General features: G+C 39.6%; 1 protein-coding gene across 1 annotated transcript; it reads right to left on the reverse strand.

Moving 5' to 3' along the window:
- Positions 1–542: 542 nt before the first annotated feature.
- On the reverse strand, positions 543–13,812 carry zfand3 (zinc finger, AN1-type domain 3). Its single transcript, XM_020649444.3, has 6 exons — positions 13,453–13,812; positions 8,616–8,656; positions 7,759–7,947; positions 6,225–6,290; positions 4,630–4,854; positions 543–2,621 (listed from the first exon to the last, which is right to left on the reverse strand). Exons 1-6 carry the CDS (start codon positions 13,533–13,535, stop codon positions 2,467–2,469), a joined length of 759 nt encoding a protein of 252 aa, XP_020505100.1. The 5' UTR covers positions 13,536–13,812; the 3' UTR covers positions 543–2,466.
- Between the last annotated feature and the right edge of the window lie 6,405 nt (positions 13,813–20,217).

The following is a 20,217-nucleotide window of genomic DNA, read 5'->3' on the forward strand; positions in this document are numbered from 1 at the left end:
GGAGAGGTGGAGGCTGAGGGATTACGCTCAGGCTGGCGTCTGGCCAGCTTCAGTGTTTGAAGACGTCTTTTGATCAAGGCTACATGTGTTTTTTTTCCTTCACAACATTAATTAGCGCAGCCAGGCCCAGAAGACTCATGGCTGCCATCAGTAGCCTCTTTGGTTAAAACTCTCCATTAGCGTGCAGACATGTTCGCACACACAAACATGCTCCAACAGATTTGTTAAATAAATGAGAGTAGCTTTATAGCGGCCCTCTGTGAGCAGTAAACAGACGTTTACATCGCTATAAAAAAACTGGCAGGATGTTCGGACATGGCAGTGAGCCAGCAGTGTGTTGCAAATAGGCTGGGCCTCGTAACCACGCTTACCTCACCCATGTATTCGTTTGAAATCATGCAAAATACATGTATTCATCTCATTCCCATACTTCATACTGCAGAGTGACTAGAGTACTTCTCTAGCTCCAACTCCCAACATCCTTCAGAGCAATCTGTCATCTTTCCATCCAGCATATCAATAAGTACACTAGAGATGTTCACTCTTTGTCTAATCCAGTTTATTCTTTCTCAGATAAAGAAAAATAATTGGAAAGGGGAAGGAAAAAGTTAAAGAATGGAAACAAAAATATAGAATTTTCCACGTTCATCTTCCTAATTTATGACCACATTACAACCAAAAAAATCAACTCTATACTAAAGTGTAAGTGAAACTTAAACTGGGTTAAATAAGGTTTTCTTTAAGATACAGAATATTCATTCATTATACATGATCCTTTCATTCCTTCCACAGTTCATCAGAAAAACGTTTGGAAAGTCTTTATTTGCTTATCTTAACTTTCAGCTCCTCCTCCCCCCATCCACAGAGAAAGAGAGAGAGAGGGGGAAGAGGGGGGCAGAGAGGGTGACACGAGGAAAAATAGAGCAATCAATAAGGGGAAAGATGAGAGAGAGAGTGTAAAGGAGGAGAATGCACGTGAGCTCATCGTTATAGCTGGAAATGAAAAGATGGGGAACTGAAGGAAGGAGGAGCATTAACGGACAAGAAAAGGAGTGAAAGTCAAACAGTGACATCTTGCATCAAAGCCGGTGGCAAAAAAATACCTTGCAAACACAACTAAGACATTATGAGAAACCTGAACTATAAAGACCATCATTCATCTCTGCTTCAGTCCAAACTCAGCGTGTACAACAATGTTTGATTTCGCCTGCTTATGCTCAATGTAAACAACAGCTGAGCACACAAAACAACAGAAAGGTTTGAGAAAGTGTGTTTATACACAACTATAGTGATCTGCAGAAATGTACAATGTAGACATCTCAGGCCATGACTCATATGCCCCCTTCAATGGACTGCAGGTCCTGTAAATTAGTACTTGTCCAGCACAAATAATCCACATGTTGCCGGAAAAGAGACGCGGACTCCTCTTCCATGGGTGGGCTGTAGAGATTTAGGAGATAAAGACTAAGACAAAAAGAGGAAGACAGAGAAAATCTGCAACAAATCACATCACAATTTTGAAGACAGATCTGTGTGCAAACCTTAGACTCCCAGCTTAATCCAACCAGCATAAAGTCTTTCAGTCAGACTTGCACCAAAAGTCCTTAATTTGGATTTATGTTGTCTCCCCAGTTTCATTTGTCCTGTTCAGCAAAGAGGGAACACCCTTACAAGAGTAAAACAAAAGAGTAAAAGATTTCCTGTTGAGTAAAATTGAAGGTTCTGTGTTGGAGGAAGGTGGGTTGGAGTTTGATATCCTGATAACCTGAGGTGGATGATGAACAGGTGTCTAAAAGTTTAGGATTAGGGGTAGTGGACAACCTAGGGGTAAGACACTGACTTAAACTGAGGCTGACTAGCTCGGTTTGCTTCACAAAGTCCATGCTGGGCGCCGAATACAAAGCAGCTCTGTCTGATTTTGAGGTAAAGAGCACAGTCTATAAAGAGCGCCAAAGCAGAAGTGTACACACAAAGGGTAAGCATTCCATCCTCCCCTTCCTCTTTGTCATTTGTTGTTTTTCTTTCTTTTTTGAGGTAAAGACTCAGGTCTTAAACTGGCTTCTGGGACAAATACCTTAACAAAGCATTGTATTTTTTATCTTTGTCCTTTTCCCCCTTTCACTTCTCACACTTGTGTAGTCAGGAGGTTCCAAAAAAGTGAAGAAAATGTACATTTCTTTTACTCTTTATTGTTCGTTCATTCCTGGTTTTGGATTTTCCAAAAGGCATCTTAGCAGCAGGGATCTGTTCAAGCCATCAGAGAGCGATAAAAAAAGAAAGAAAGGGAAACAGGTAACAGTGGGATTTAAGAGAGCGAGTAATATTCTAAAGAAATGTTTTATGCCGGGCTTGTATCCAAAAAACCTGCAGAAATCTCGAAAAACAAACCAAAGGGGAAAAATATCAAATCCCTGTAAGTGCTGAGACACCGTTTAAACATGGAGATTCTTCTTAGGAAACAGCTGCTCAGGAGCACTCTTCTCCGATGCGCTGACACGAGCGGCCCACCTTGCGGTCCAGCTTAACCATCTTCAGGACGGCCTCCTGGCGACCGCGGCCAAGGTGGTCAAACAGACAGTCATGCTGCTCCGGGAGCCGATGGAGCATACAAAAGACATAACCTATTGGGAGAAAGGGATGATTCATTTTGTTAGTTTGGTTAAATAGACATTTTACAGCAGCTCTGGTTAAATATGAGAATTATTTGAGCATTTTTGTAACAACTTAAATGTATGTAAAAAAGCATCATATCATATGTGTAATTTAAGATGAATAAACATCTCCTAACATATACATGTCTTTTCAAACGGCCATATTATATGATGATAATATGTATTGCTTTGCAGCCATGCCTTTGTAAAAAGGTCTTGTCAGCAGAGAAGATTCTGCTGGAGTAGACAGCTCCCTCTTTTGACTCCATTCAACCAAAGCAGACAGCCCTCATCCCTCTCATTGACTCTCCGTCTCTGCTGGAGCGCTCTCAACAAAAGGCCCTGCCACTGTAGGAGGCACGATAAGCTCAGAGAAGCTCGTTAGCTCTCATCGTCTTAAATTCCTTCATTAATACACATAATAACACTTCTGGCTTTCAATGCGCAGTGATTAAATGCCCAGTGTGACAGCTGGTTGCTACGCAATTAAAACCTCTATGATAACTCTGCTCATGTTTGGAGTGGAGAGGAGGAAGTTGTGGAATATTTGAGTCGTTTAAAAAGGGATTGACTTCTGAGACACAGCTTGAAAAACCATGGGGGGTATTTAAAATACCTCCAGTAACCGACAACAATAAGAAAAAAAGTCTTCATAAAATTGTAAAAGGTAAGACTGTTTAAAATAGCATATACTTTAAGTACCAAGTGTTAAGCTGCCTAGAAATACTGCACTATACTTTTCAATTCCTTAAATATACAAAATGTTACTAATTCATTTGATACTCTGCAGTTTATGAGGACTAATGTCCATATACATGTTAACACCCACACAGGGCACAACATGTGTAACTGCTGATGCTCATCTGAGGTGAGGACACAAGCAGCGGATAAGAGGACACAACGTCTGTGACCGAAATCACACACTATTCACTATATGGTGAATATGCTGTTTTGCAGTGGTGTCCGAAGTTAGCATTATCATATCCTCTATATGGTAGTCCACTCATTGTATCCCACAATGCTTTGTGAAAAGTGGTAAGTGGCGTTTGACTGAGGTGAAGTAACAGGCAAGAATACCCTCCACATCAGAGGAGAAACCGTTAGATATAATTGGCTTTTTAAGTTCCTGTGCCTTTACTTTATGTCTTTATTACAACTATTCATATAAATGTATTACAGTCTTTGTGTTACAGAATTGAGACAACAATGGAACAGACATTTGCCGGAGCTATCATTTCTCCTCAATTTACCATGTGAAAGCTGTCATGCTTTCAAGTCATTATCAGACCTTCTTGGCTTACACTGAGACATTCTGCAGAACCATTAGAAAAGAAAACTGCAATTACTGCAATAGTCAGAAATCACTGTAATTGCCACCATTTCCCCTTCAGTGTGAAAAAAAGCATGTTTTCATAGTAAGCATTGGACTATTAAGGATGGATGGCCCTTGCATTAAGCAGCGCCTGTTGGAAAATAAGGCAAGTCAATTTCCAATTTAGAAATGATTGTGTGGGTTTAAGCAGATGGTCTTTAAGCAGTGAAGAGCTGTGACTTTTTAAGTACTTTAATTTGTATGCAAACAAGTTGATTAGCAAGCCAAGTATTGGTTTAAACTGCATTAGTGTTTGTGGTAATTGGCTTATGTTTTATGTGCTATGTGAAACATTCAAACTCTCTGAAAGGGTCCCCCAAGGCTAACAAAAGCACTCTGGTCATCGACGTTTCTGTCAACACACCAACACATACACAGAGGCTTAATGCATTTCACTGCACTAGATTTAGTTCACCCAACTATAACCAAGTTAACCAGCATGTTTTTACGTATATTCAAATTTAAACTATCATTTATAACCTAATGCACACCACTGAGGGTTCGTATTTCAACAGCCAGTTAAAGGAGTATAAAAGGATATCTGTATTTGGTCAAATGCATGTTGTGTATCAAACTGTGTGAGTGTGTAGAGTTGTATCATCATACCACAGCGACAAGAACCCAGCTCTTGCTGAACCAGCTCCAGTTTGGTTTGGCAGCTATGGCAGCGTTTGCGGTTGCGCTGTTTAGAGCCACTGCGAGACGAGGAGGAGGAGGATGATGATGATGACGCAGACAAAGATGATGACGATGATGAAGACTCCTCACCCTCTGGCACCTCGCCCACTCTAGCTCGCTTTTCGGGTGAAACATCGCTTTCTGACTCCGAGGCTGCAGACAAACAAAAGTACATGCACACAAAAATTAAGTTTAAATAAAGGCTTCATTTGATGTATTCTATATGCAACACTACAATATGTTGGGGGAGGGTTTCACTTAACTAATTCACACAAACATCCCTCACATTTGGTCATGTCTGCATCTTGGATAGAACTGATGATAGCTCGAACATAAAAAGCCCACTAAATGAAACACATCCTTTGAGATTAATGGTTCTCCTACATTAGATTACATTCAAACCAGCACCTGACACAAGAAGAGCGTGTAGACAGTTCTAGTTGTCGCCTTGAATTTTAACTCAGCTTTTCTCATCAATCCTGCAGACTTTTTCTCTGGCCCGGCCGAATGCTGATCAGTGCTCAATAAATCTCTGAGAACTAGGCCAGGCTGTGCAGCCAGATCCCCCAAGCCTGCCACATTGATCCCTATATATATGTGAGAGTGTGTCTGTACATGTAGAAGTGCATGTTGTGGAAAAAATGTTGCACCCTTGCCTTCCTTTTGTTATCCCGGTAAATCTCTCTAGCCAATTTACACTCGCTAAGAAGTCGAAGTCAGATGCGACTCACCATCAACAACAACAACAACAACAACAAAAAAACACATCGGAAGATAATTACATTTCCAACTGATCTCGGAGTGAAATGTGTCAGAACTGGTAAAGCTTCAATGTATAAAGACTAAAAAATTAGAAAAATGACAGGACCTCATTTGTAGAGATGGTGAGAAGTGAAACGTTTTCAGCCACAGCACACAGTTTAAATGAGGCCAGCTTCTACATGTGTGTGTGCTCACATGATCCAGTCACATAAGACTCAGGATCAACATGTTCACACACCATCTCTGAGCCTTGCCTACTCTGTGTCACATAAGGCTGACAGCACAAATAAGGAAAATACATGCTAGAAAACTAAAAGTCTGCCCAGTTCTACTTATTCTAAACAACAATGCTAATTATATTTTTTTCTTAAATGTCTATAATGAAACACAGCATATTCTTTGTAAATGTGTGCGTACTAAAAACTGATGCAATGTGTCCAATAGTTCTTCCGTCTATAGTTCTTTTGTGTATAATATGCTTAGGTTTTAACTTTGGAAAAGTATTCATTCATTCATGCATTTATTCTAGTAACTGCTTGATTGGCTTTGAAATTCCACCCTCTGGCAGAAATGCTGTATTGCGTCCCAAGTACCCTCCCTTCTGTTGTTTCCACTGGATGTGAAATTAATTTGGCCACGTTGGATCAATGCAATGTCGTAAAAGCTACTGGGTCCTTCAGTCCAATGCTTTAAGTGGACATGATAATGGCAAAGTGCAAAAGACAACACTGGAAAAAGGTGGAGGAACAGCTGAGGCACACCTGATTCAAAGGAGCGTTTTGTGGGAGTGGAGAGTGAACTGAAGACTGTGTCTGTGCTGGATACTTCTGAAAAAGAGAGAGAGAGAGAAGATGGGATTGAAGAAAGGAGAGCACACAAGGACACTAGGTTCTAACTTGTAATAATTGCTGTTATACAAGTAAAAAAAAAAAACATCAGAAGCCCCTAGATATTGATTAAGACCGACCAATACAAAATTAAAACCAATAAATAATTCTGCAATTAAGTTTCTAAAAAACTGTAATAAGGAATATATTCAAACAAAATACATGTAAAAAAAAAAAAGCTGATTAACTTCAATGGATTGACACTAAAGTGAATATGTTGGGTTGCCTGAAAAGGAACATGGTTTATAATACTAACATCCTGAGAACAGAAGTTATTCATGAGTCCTCAGCTGGTTGCCCAGATACAGTTGTACTTGTTTCCACACAGTAGCAGAATAAAAAGGCTGTGCCAGGGGTGTACTGAATCCATTCTATCCTGTAAACTTTTTTTGGTTTTCACAGAGACTATGTAAGATTTCTATAAGGGATAGACCACAGTGTGCATGTGTGCGAACTGCAGTTAGCCAGGAGACATCTGTCTGTGGGTGGTTGGAAAAGAAAGTATCACACACCTGAACCTTTTACTGTTTTTAAAGTGAGTTAAAGTTGGGAATATTACACATTTAACCATTCTAAAGATGCAAGTTAATTCTGCAACTTCTAAAATCTGACATTAATATCATGCCGCTACACAAAATTCAACGTGAAGTGCTGTATTTAAACTTTCTGCTCTGACAGTGACCTGTTTGACCAAAATGAACCACAGCATGCAAAGACGCACTTTTGAGTCAGAGAGAAATAATGTAGGGCTGCAACAACAAATAACATTCTTTATCCATTAACCTGCCATTTATTTTATTGATTATAGGTAACTTTTGTTCCTCCAAAATGTCAAGAAAACATCATGAGAAACTGTGTCAAGCTCTTGGTCATGTCGTCAAATGTCTTTGTTCCTTAAGGTGCTTTTTTTAATGAAAAACAAGAACTAATAGATTTCTTGTGAGCACATCTGAATTCTTCTCAAACAGAGGAGCAGGTTCTTGTGTGCATAAGTCTCCTGCACATGCATTTGCTATCCACTGTGTTGTCCTGTCCTGAATCAGCCTCCACAAATAACCTTGTCACTGTACAGCAATGACCGATGCCCTGGCAATTGTAGGTGTCCCTTTAAAACCTTCACTTCTGAATGGATACCCTTTGCTATTATTCTTTCTATCTGTGCCATGAGGACAAATATAGCCAGGACAGAGGCACTGCAGCTGCTTCTGTTTGCAGAATCTAGTTAAAGTTGTCTTTGGAAACGTGTCATGGATGAAAAGCTACAACACTCTGAAAAGGTTTTGACCTCCAATATGTTGTACATTAAAACACACTGTTAAATTTGCAGAAATACCAAAGAAGCTCTTGCCCCTGCACAATTTGAGCTAGGAAGGAAACTCGATGAGTTATGTATTCACTGCTGTCTTACCGTCCTGAGCAGGTAGAGGTATCGCTCCCGCCTCTCCTGATGAAGGTTCTTCTGATGTGTTAGGCATCGATATCAGCGCCTGACTGATGCTGCTGCTTGTTTCGTTACAGAAGATGTCTGTTTGGCTGCTGCTGGAGCTCGGCATGGCCTTTGGAGTGCAATCACTGTCCGGCTGTTTCTTCTGAATGTCTATGAAAAAAGTCAAATGGTGTGACATATGTGTCTTTGTGTACATGTTAGAAATCAGCTTTGTAGTAATGAACTGTTGTTAACCAAACAAGTGTGTCAATAAGAGGCACAATTTAATTTAAACTGGTACACTGACACAGTTCAATTCAAATCTTATGTTAATGGACAAAGTTCTCTACTTATATCCCAGACACTGATTCTAGGAGAGGACAAGCTTAAGCTGGAGTGAGGGGAAAAATATTATTATGAAACTGGAACTAAAGTTCTGCACTAAAAGTGTTTAAGAAAAAATAGTGAACTAGATATAACAAATACCTCAAATCATCTGTGAAAAGAGTTAGCAAATAGAGAGACATCAACTGCTTTATTGTTTTCCAGGAAATACCTAAAAAATGTAAGTCAATATCCAGTTGGATGAAGACACGGTTAAACAAGTTGTTGTTGAGGAAATGGATTGTTACAGTTTGAAATGCCCTGTCCTTAAAACTAGTTCAGAACCATCTGTACTGTAAACAATGCCTGCTACCCCTGAGATTCTTTCTCAAACTTGTTTGTCTGCCTTTTCTCACTCTGAGGCCTTTTCAAAACAAGTCTTTTAGCACCCCAACCAGCAGCGCTCTATGTTAGACAGGAGATCCCCACACTGAGGGGAAAAAATTAAATCTTACCTGCAAAACATTTTGAGCAGAGATTCATAGTTTTGCTGGACCTGAGGAAAAGAGCAGAGAGGGAAAGTGAGTGTGTAAATCAAATAGTCCAAGTTCCAGGTTGAGTACTTATTTCTCATTTTCAGTCTTGATAGAGAAAAAATAACAGTAATATTCACTGAATTCAGAGCTGTAGTGCAACGAGTATGTCAAGGTCTGAGGAGCAGACGAACAAGGAATCAACTCTACTGGGTTGTAACTTTTGTATCCTTTGACACAGGAATATGAAGTATCAAACTTCCAATTTAAGTATGTTAACAATCTTAAAGCAAACACAGGTATAGAATTGTTCTTTTAATAACAAGGTTTCCAGGAACATTACTCGTGTTGCAAGTCCATGAAATGTGTCAGCAGGAACTTGGATAAACTCAACTTGCTTACTTGTGAACATCAACAATTGCTTAATATAGCTTTCAAAGGAGCTGAATGCTATTTGTATTCTACAAAATGAAGAGAAGGCCTTACTGTTTGAGTTTGTTCTTAAGTCGGTGATTTTCTTGTACATGCTTATTACATCTGTCATTGTTTTACCTATACTTTGGTTATTTTAGTAGTTTAGAAACAAAACAATAGACACAGTTAGGCCTACGAGATGAGGTAAGGGGTGAATGTTCACTTCTTCTGTCACTAGCATTGATTGTGGAGCAGAGTTTAAAATGCTGCTAGGTTGATTTTGCTCAAAAATGTAAAGCCTCCATCCTGTGTGTTGGCACTACACACCGCTGACATGTGAGCAAGAGGAAGAAATGGAGAAAATGACAGACCTCATTAACTTGCCCTCTCTGCCAGCTACAGAAGCTGCTACAAGCTGAATCATTCATGTATTGCAATGGTAAAAAAAATCCCACTGTTACCTCTATATACTTCCCCTACCTAACAGTGGATAACTATCTTTGATGTAATATAGCTGTTGTTAAAGGGATGAGGCCTTACTTATTTCAGCAGCACAACTATTTCACAACAGATGGCTCTAGCTTTCCTCTGAGGGCTCCTCTCATTTCCTCTCCACTCTTCGTCCTTACTGTCTGTGCATCGAGCGTGACGGTCGTTGCTATCAGTCACATTCTATTTATTTTGGGTGCTTGGTTGCACACCTTTGTCCTCATTTCTAAATGTAGGGTCAGCTGCAGTCAACCTGAGGAGTGTCTGTCAGTCTGCTGCTGTGTGCTCGAGGGCATCAAAAGAGCAAGGAGGAAGAGGGAAGTAAGACAGAGGAGAAAGCACATCATCAGACACAGGCAGGGAGGGAAGCTGATACTGGGTAAACAACCGGTCATATCCTGTTGTCAGCCTTATTTCAGAAGTAATCAAATCACTGATTAATTAAGGAACTAAAAGGGGTGAGGAAGGGTGAGAAAAATACATGCAGGAAAGAAAGTGCATGCTTGTTCAGGCGGGTGACTTCTGAAAAGACACAATCAGTCTATTTCATAGCTTGCCCACTGCTGTTACTAATGAGAACATCTGATTAGAACAGACAGGAAGATAGGCTCCATCGCCTTAGTGATGCATTTTTAGGGACATGAGCAGTTAAATTAAAAATGACTTCACAGAGAGTCAGAAGTCTTTCAACAGTAGATACTTTCACAGAAACTTGGTCAGCCACAAATGCTGTTGAATTAGTTGTACGACAATGGTTTATCAATGAGGAGGAAAGCAACAGAGAAGAGTTCAGCTGGGGTTAATGATTTCAATGATGAGAATATAATTATGTCTTTGCACCTGAACATGTTCAGTAGTTCCACTTCTATCTTTACAGGTGTGTCAGATGGAACTACACTATAAGAGCATCATGAGACTGTTCAGTTTGTCCACCAAGGATTCACATTGTGTTCAAACACATACAGCTAAGTTAACATTGAATATGAACATGCAGGTTACTATTTTGTTTTCAACTTGCAAGAAAAGCCGAAGCAGAACATTGAGCTGAACAATGTCATAACACACAAGTTAGCAGATAAGACAAATCAATTGGAAGTTCGATCCAAAGGCAACTGGACTGGTTGAAGAGTCCAGTTGCCTTTGGATCAAGCTTTGAATTTACCATGACCTATTAGACTGAGAACCTACACAGACAAAAGACAGATAATGCTTTGCAGTTGTCAGAAGTAAAGAAAATTAAGTGTGTCTCTTACAAAGCTGTTACAGAGTGCAACACAGTGTAAGTGTACTTCATTAGTACTAAACCAGACAATGAACTCATGGGTTTGGCATTTTCCCAGTGAAAAGCAGAAATTCTAGAATTAAAATAATTGGGAGCAGCACGCTTGCTAATGTAATTTCTTGGTTATTTATTGCAGGGATTCTGGGATTCATCTTGATTTCTTTACAGTTTTCTATTGTGCTATTAGAAAATACATAATTACAATAGGTTGGCACTGTATTAGTCTGGAGCCTTAACTTGAAGGAAACACAAAACACTGTTATTAGTATAAGGGAGTTTTCACAGGTTTACGTTAAATAACACTAGTCATGTCAGGCTAGGCAGATATAATGAATGCATCGAGATAATGGTATATAGGAACAGACTTTACTACACATTGTAAAGGAAATCGCAGCTATAGTCACATTTATGTCATAAAATATCTGTAACATAAAAGGAAACTAAGGCCATTTTCTTTAACAAATACATCGATGGGACATGGCAGACAAGTCCAAATCAAGCTGCACGTGCACACAACTAACAAAGACCAAGACAAACAATCCACACCTGCAAGGAAAAGGAATGCTACATGCAAAAGAATAACTAGCCTGGAATCTGTTACAACACGATGAAAATAAGCTCCTGTATAAACAGAAACCTTTACTGGATTTAAAAAGTACAAAAAGTACAACAAAAACACATTTTGATCACCAAAACCTAAATCAGGATTATCCTTAATGAAATCTTCAGTACAGTTCTGTATTACCAACTTTGCAGCAAGATCAGCTTTAACAAATGCAGGGAGATCTCTTGATACCAGATTTAGAAAAAGTGACAGGAAGGATTTTTGCAGCCTCCTGTCAAAGATCACTTTGAGACAATCAAGGCCTCTGCTCTCAGGGAGAAATGACAAAAGGAAGTAAACGCATCAATCGCTTTCAAAATGCCAGTTAAAATTATGGTTCACGAGCCACACAGCAGCAATCACAATCCTACATGGTGCCCCTGAATTTGTCTTCAGAACAAAGTTTGAGGCAGAAAGACGAATGTGGAAGTCACATCAGAAGAAAGAGACACATGACAAGCGAGTGCCCTGACACTTTACAAACACCTGAAGGAAGTATGAGTAAGTGTTGTCATACATCATGCTGACAAGTCTGCAGCATACAAAACAACTTACAGGTGACTCCTACCAAGTCTTTTTTTTTTAACCCAAACCCAATGACAAAATGTAATAAAGTCCAAGGTCCCCCACACTATTCACAACAAAGCCTGAAAGCAGATGAAATTAATTATGGGGCTGGACTCTAGATAGGCCTGACCGATAATACGATAATTATCACATTATAATGAGGCCTGGGCGAAAAAAATGATAATGATATCAATATCTGCCATGTCCTTATGTCTGACATCAATGATGTCTATCAAACACAACAAACAACTGATTTAAGTAACATTTTCATATAACATTAAATGTGCCAAGTGTCTGGCTAAATGCAGAGAAGAAAATGAGAAGGGGAGGTTGATTGATGTGAGAGTAGGAAGATTAGAGTAGACAGGACATAATTGACTCCACATCAAAGTTGTGAACTTGCAATTAAAAGGTGCAAAACTCGGGCAAAATGTGTAGGTGTAGTCTGCTGGAAATGTGACATACATCTAAAGAAACACATTAGTGAGGTGGGACCACAGCTTCATTTTTTTTTTTTTTACATCTCTTAACAAAAACAAATTGGTTCCACACTAAGAAGGCAAAGATGAAACCCAGGTGACCTCTGGTATATTGATCTCACTGGCCTGGTAGGGTCCAACACAGCTTATGCACCTTTACAACTTCAGTAAATTTGACAACAATCTACAGTGTCACCTCAGTACTTAACTTGGATCCTTTGAATATTTTTTAGCACCCCAAATACACCCATAACCACAAGGCCTATGTTATTATTATTAGCTTATTCTTAATATCTAATAATAATAATATATAAGGGCAACAAGGTGAGAATGAATTGTTTAAAGAAATACCGGCCCTGTCCATTCAAATTGAGTGCATGTGTAGAATTGTCGACAAGCTCACGATATAGGCTACAAGGTTAATTTAATAACTTGCTATATCAAAACGTGTATTAATAATAATAATAATAGTAGTAGTAGTAGTTGTAGTATTTCAGCCTAAGATGAGCTGTGAAGTACAAACACTTAAGGATAAATAAATCATACTCATGAAGATGAAAAAACTAATACAAAGTGTCACAGTGTGTGCAGCAGTGTGTCATTAGCATTTCCTGCTTAACACCAGTTTGAATTGATAAAACTAACCATTGCTCCAGTTTGTGTTTAACGACCTGTCTGTGTTGTTGTCTGTAAATTAACTTAATACTTTAAAACTAGCCAGGAAATTAACGCTGTCACACCTGTCACATGTTATCCTGCTCTTTACTTCTACATGAGAAGGTTACCGAGGCCAGCTGGTGTTAGCTCGCAGCTAACGCTACAAAACAATGGGGAGGGGGTAATAACAAGAAAAGCAGCTCATCCCTGTTTGAGCTGCTAAAGCTAGTGGCTAACGACTTAGCTAGCTTTTGTCAGATAAAGGAAGCAATTGAAAGCAACACATTTGAGGATGTTGTTTTTTTTGTTTGTTTTTTGTTGCCTTACCCCCAGAAGCCACAGGGGCAGCGCGGGGGAACCACGTTAACGTTACTCGGAGGCTTGCTGCCCTCGCTCCCCGTGTCCCCCATGTCGGTCTTCGGTGTGAGGCTCTCCTCGTAGCAGGTGAATCCGGGGATGGACAGAGGGCCTCGTACTGGCTTTGACAAGTATACAGTCAATATCCCGGACAGACTTCTGCCTGTGACTATTTCACTAGAAAAGAGGCTTTTTGCCGACACGAGCGGCCCCAGACTCCATGAAATTAAAACAGTTCAAAGTTACGTGGAGACATTTAAGCCGTCGAAGCAGCCCACGACGGACGGAGGCACCGGGGAATCCTGGGCCGATCAGCTGGAGAGTGCGGAGCATACCACTTCCAGAGAGGGGGGGGGGGGGGGGGGGATGTGTGAGTAACCCTGGTCAGCCCAAAAGTTAAACCGGTGTTTTTTTGTTCTGGATAAAAAGATACAAAAACACATACAAAGTTATGTTATCTTTTGAATACCATAATGCAATTCAAACTCCGTAAATGGCTCGTTTTAAATGTTTGATTGAGAGGAGTCAACATGGTATGTTCCGTACCAAAGTATCTTCCTACAACACTGTTAAGTATTTTCACCGGTTGCTGTTGGTGGGCCTAAAAGAATAAGTGGGTCTATTTTTCCTCTGCTTTTCACAGCTAAATGCGTTTGCTAAAGTCTGCAGTTGTGCACATGTTCAGATTTAAAAACATTCAAATTTAGGTATTTCTGGGTTTTGTTTTTTTTTGTTTGTTTTTTTTAAAAAGCAGAATTACCGTGAAGAAATGCAATCATTCATGCATACTAATGTTCATTCTTTGTATGAAGAATGATTGAATTCGCCAGCAGGTCAGACTATAGCATCCGTATAGCCAGGATTATAAAATAAATTATGGTGGAATTCTTATTTACTTCAGGTTTCAGGCCAAAATATTGTGTGCTGCCTGGCTCACTTTCAAGAGTGAGTTGTGGCTTACTTTGAGTGCTGTAATACTAATGATGATTGATTATAATAACCCCTGTGCTGTCATACTTCCACAAGTCAAAATGGGTACCTTGAAATGGGTTTGTGTTTTCTGTGCTCATGATAATAACCAATAAGAACACCCACTTGTTTTAGTCATATTGTTTCTTAGTATTTTTATCTTCACTGAGGAACTGTTATCCCCATACGCTCCGTGATGTTCCTCTGTCATGATGTTGCACTTCCTGCATTAAGTTGGTCTTCCTGCTTTCTAGCATGCTGCTGTTTTCTGACAGGGGTGTTGTAACAACAGCCTAATCGCTGGAACGCCAAGCGTATATTGTGTACAGTTCCTGTGTTTTAACGAGTCAAAGGACAAGAACAATTCTAACTGTGAATAGAGCCTGTTGTTACTTTTTGCACAATTTGTTCTCATGGTGAAAAGATACACAAGTATATGGAATGTGGCAATTCAAACTTTAATTGATGTCAAGATTACTGCTGAGAGAAATATGTATTACCAGTTTTTATCCTTTTCGCTTTTTCATTGTAGGCTGGCTGTCAGTATGTCCTTCAGTCTAGTTGTCCAACACTTGTACACTTCTGAACCAAATAACTTGACAACTGTTGGATGAATGGCCTTGAAATTGGACTACTTACTATTGAGTCCCAAGTTGAAGACGTTTAAGTAGTGTTGACCCCTGACAGAATTTCATTTTACAAATATCTCAAACTAACGGTCAAATTCACTTCAGCCATAGTTGATAATAATTCTAAAAGCCTGCCAACATGGTGATGCTAAACTTCAACTTTCAGCATACACATAGGCCTTCTTTATTTTGCCTCATCAGACAGTGGTGTAATAAATGAATTACATTTTGGCTGCACTCATAGATAGATGCTAGTTCTTGGGCCTGTATACCTGCTCACTGGACAGCCTTTATACATCTCAGGAGAAGTGAGGCATCATCATATTTTGGGCAGTAGAGGCTCAGCCTGTAGGGACTTGGGTTGTGAACTGAAGGGTCGCCGGTTCAAGTCCCTCTACGGCCCAAAGTATGGATGTTGGACTGGTTGCTGGAGAGATGCCAGGTCACTTTACGTAGTACTACGGAGGTGTCTTTGAGGAAGCCACCGAACCAACAGCTCTGGCACACTCCCTGTGTAGCACCCACTCTGACATCTCTCCATTAATAAATGTCTACAGGTCCTGTTTGTGCATGTGTGTAATTCGGGGGCTATGTGTGTGAGTGGCATGTTTCTCAGTAACACAGTGTACACCCAATTTCCCCCTTAAGGATTAATGAAGTAAATATAAACAATTTTGATGATTTTAAAAGTCTTCACTTTCCCTGCTTTTATAAATCTACTTGTCAAATGTTAGTTCTTAACCATGGGCCTAACATGTCAACTATTGGAATTACAAGCATACTGAAATTCATTCAACAAAAAGTATGTGCTGCTAATGTCTGCTAGTGCTATAGAGCTAGTGAAAATATTATTTTGTTTGGGAATTAGAAAATGATGCCTAAACATATTGTATATCTTGCTGGTACTGCATGTTTAGAGATTCTGCTGGTCCAAAATTATACATATCGATTGGTCAATTTAATTTGGGGGGTTTATCTTTAAGCATTTCATCCACAAAACCAGTCTGCTACTTGTTCTGACTGAAGTGACAAGAGATTTAATATTTTGCTGTTTGCACTGGCTTCACATTGGGGTTGTTTCATGTTCACAAATATGGATAGTGTTGTCTACTACCAGAGAAGTAGCATCACTGAAATCTGTTTTTCCACCTCAACATGACTTTCAGAAGAATGCAACACTTTACTTTAGTGCCAAGAGGTTTTGATTCCCTAAAGCAAGACCTGCCAAGAAGTTGCTTCTGTCTGCAGGGAAGGACAAGTGGGCCCTGGGTGGCATGAAGATGGATAGCTGATAGTTCATTAGCTAGTTAGGCACAGTATACCACAGAGGATTGCAGAATCTCGTTATTCAGTGCTGCCCATGTTTGTGTGCAGGGGCAAACAATGCTAGAGAAAGTGCTGTTATGCCTCACAGCCTCAATCAAAGCAAACTATCAGTATTTTGCTGTTGATCTATTGCTGTCTATAGATTACATTTCTGATTTGGTACAATGTTTCAGATAAACAGATAATTTAGTGTAAAAAAGCATGGTCATGCCCAGCCCCCTGCAGTGGTTAAGTAGTTGTTGCTTCTCTCCCCACAGCCTGAGTCCAGCCTCAGGCTTGGTTGTCCTCTAGAGATTTGCAGAACAGCACTTCAAAGACAGATCCACTCTCCTTACATACCGTACACCCTCGCCCCCTCCCCTGCTATAAACACAAGAACTTAAGGAATTAATTAGACACTGGATCAAACACGGGTTAGTAAATTCAGCTCACAGAAGAAACCAGGAATGGTGTCATCACATGTTGAGTGTTGTATCCCTTATCATGTGGGGTAACTTTGATATGTATGCAGAAGCTGCTATTTCCTTTCTGATCCAACATGACAGCTTCCATTGGCAGTCGTCTGACCTTGTCTGATTCACTGAGAGATATGGGCAGGGATATTTAGCTGGATTTGCCCCTTTACACAGAGGGACAGGGCTGTAGCCCTGTGAAAGTGCAAGGAGAAATTAGCTTAACACAGCAACCGCTCCTCTGAGGCCTGTTCTTTAAAGAGTGTTTCTGCCATGAGGGCGCCTCCCAAATTAATTTGCTCATGGCTCACATCAAAGAAGAGGAAACTCTGAGAAACATCCGAGAATCTTGTTTATGTTATAGGTGGAAAGGTGGAATAGTTTTGCAGTAAATTTCATTTATGTTTGGGGTAATTCAATATGGTTTAATCAATATCCAAGGTGTTACTTCTACATACTGCAATCTCACACGCTTTCTTATCTTTCATGTCATGTCGCTCCTTAAGTCAAGAAAACACATTTGAAAATTGTGTTTGCAGTTTACTCTGTTAGTGATTTTTTTTTTTTTTTTTACACAAAAAAATTAAATTGCATCTTCTGTTTCTCAGAGGTGGAAACCCTACTTTCATACTCTGAGTTGTGTTGATGTGATGTCTACAGCTAGCTGTCTTCAAAACAAACTTTTAAAACGTACCATAATTTACATGAAATTGTCTATTTAATGGACAAATTGAATGGAAACATTTCAGCTATTGTTAATCTTGTAATTATTTTTACAAGATATTCTCACTTTGAGTGGAAAAGCATTAACCCTTCCTATCAGTGTTTAAATACACTATTGTTTAACTACTATACGTCCCTGAAACACATGGAAAAATACACATACAGGCTTAAAACACATCTTTATGAAAAAACCCTTGCCTTTTAATGTCTCTTACCTTCTTTTGTGCTGTCTTGTGCATTCGTCTGATTTTTTTCTGTTTTCTTACAGCATTTTGCTTTATAACTTAACATCTCAGCACAGTATTTTTCTACCACCATTGCCTTATTTTTGTTTATGAGTGTGTTACATCACCATTCTACCATTGCTCTCTGAATTTTTCCCCATCTTTCTCAGTGATGTTTTCCTTGTCTTGTTTGGTAAATTTCCTTGGGATGAATACAGACCCTGCCAAAAAAATCTCAGAAGCTCCAATGCAGCATTCTAACATCTTTATTTATAGGCACAGATACAAATCACAGCCTGTACTGTACACAATGATTACCTAGCTACACTTGTATTACTCCATGTGTCGATAAAGAGAGTTGATTCATGGACGCTAATATGAGAGGCAGGCTTTCAACAGCATGCCATAGATGGATTGTATGGGAAATCTATGTGAACACATCTGTCCATGAACGAGAGTGTCTCTTATCTATTAATGTCATCCCCTGATAGGCATGCTGAATGTTATTGACTGAAGGACAAGCAACACAGCTTGTAGTTTTGCTCTGAGGGGAATAGAAAATAAAATAGATTACCAAGGTTTGTCAAATAGGTGTGATGGTATAAGAGTACTATTTGAATGATGGTTTTGGTTCTTCTTTGGGACAAAACAATGATATTAACAATCATACAAGATACAAAACAAATGTTGTAGAAGACAGCTGATACAGTCCTTTGAGTATTTTTTCAAGATGAGTCCTCTGACATTCACCGGCAAAACACTTAAGCTAAGTGCAAATGTTTTTTTTGATGTTGTTTTCTACTGTACAGACTCATTGACAGATGTGGAAACAATCTTTGACAAAGAGCTGCAGGATGATAACTTGTCTGTGGAACAGCACTGGTTGGTTGGTGGTAATGTTTGTTAGAAGTACACACTCACAGGACAAACATCAGAGAGAAGCCTGCCAGGCATCCAATGAAAGCTGTTTGCACTCCTTCATTACTCCTTCAAATCTGGCTCATTCTCTACCTAACCTATCTGTAACCTCATTCTCTTTCCATGCCTTCCTCTCTTTCACCAAACACAATTTCTAAATTTGCCAATCTTTTCTTTTGTGCCTCGTCCTCCCTCTTTTTCTGCCTTTCCTTTTCTTTTCTTTTTTATTCCACACACAGTTTGGAGAATGTGAAGTGGAGCCAACCTAGCATTAGGCTGGGGAAGCCAGCACTACCAGCTTCTCCGCCATCTCACTATCTGCTGATCAAAGAGCCGCTAAACAGCCAGAAACTACAGCTAGTCGAAATGCTGGTGCATGCACAGCAACACAATTAGCAGGCTCTGCTTTTTATTTATATATATATATATATATGTGTGTGTGTGTATATTTTTAATTCCAACCCCGATCCCTGACATTTTCACAGACAAACACTGCATGAGTATGTGCATACAAATTTGAAAAGTGCAAACATAAAAATGCAAATAATATATAGTATAGTATTAAAAAATACACACACACACACACACACACACACACACACACACACACACACACACACACACACACACACACACACAACACAAACACAAACACACACACACACACACACACACAAATACAGGTATATATATGTAAATTAAAATGAACTTTAGTTTCACCTGTGAGTGACTGTTCACAATGCCATCAGCCCCTGATCTTTAAGTTGCTCAATTAAAGTTAGTAAAGCGCCTCAACAGGGCGAGGAGGAGAGGGGAGGAGGAAGGAGATCAAAGGGAATACAGAGAAAATCCTGGCAGGAGGAGGCAGAGGAAGGGGGAGTATGTGTATGTGTGAGAGGGTGGGAGTGAATGGCAAGGAAGAAGTTAAACGAGAAGAGAAACTGAACACTTCATGAGAAATGGACGGGATGGCAAAAAGACAAAAAGTCACCCTGATGTTCAGGTTTCTGGTATAATTAATTGCCTCAACAATAAGTAATTTAGAAGTCACTGCAGAAGTCATTTTTGTTGTAAACCCCTCGTAAGCTGGCAGAGTTTGTCAGAGAACAAAGGTCAAATCATGTCATTAAGAATTTATCAGCGGCGGTATCTAACGTCTTGGGCATGGCTCGTCTACACCTGGAAAAGGTTGAAACATGAAGCAAACAAACAAATCCACTTTTCTAGCAGAACTGTGTTTGTGTGTGTGCATTATGTATGTGATGTGGAAGAGAGACAGTAAAAGAAAAGATATCTCAAGGTACCAAATGGTTAGACTTTAAGAAAGAGATTCGGGCTCCTTGAGAAGCACACTGTACGCGGTTGCAGACTTGCAGGTTTTCAAATTTATTGTGAAATACACTTTGCTGGCTAGTCTTTTCTGCGTTTACAGAATCACATTATCATAACCAAAATGAGAAACAAATAAAACATGGAGCTCATCTGTAAAAAATA

Source organism: Labrus bergylta, chromosome 3 (assembly GCF_963930695.1).
Source record: "Labrus bergylta chromosome 3, fLabBer1.1, whole genome shotgun sequence".
NCBI classification, from domain to species: Eukaryota; Metazoa; Chordata; class Actinopteri; order Labriformes; family Labridae; genus Labrus; species Labrus bergylta.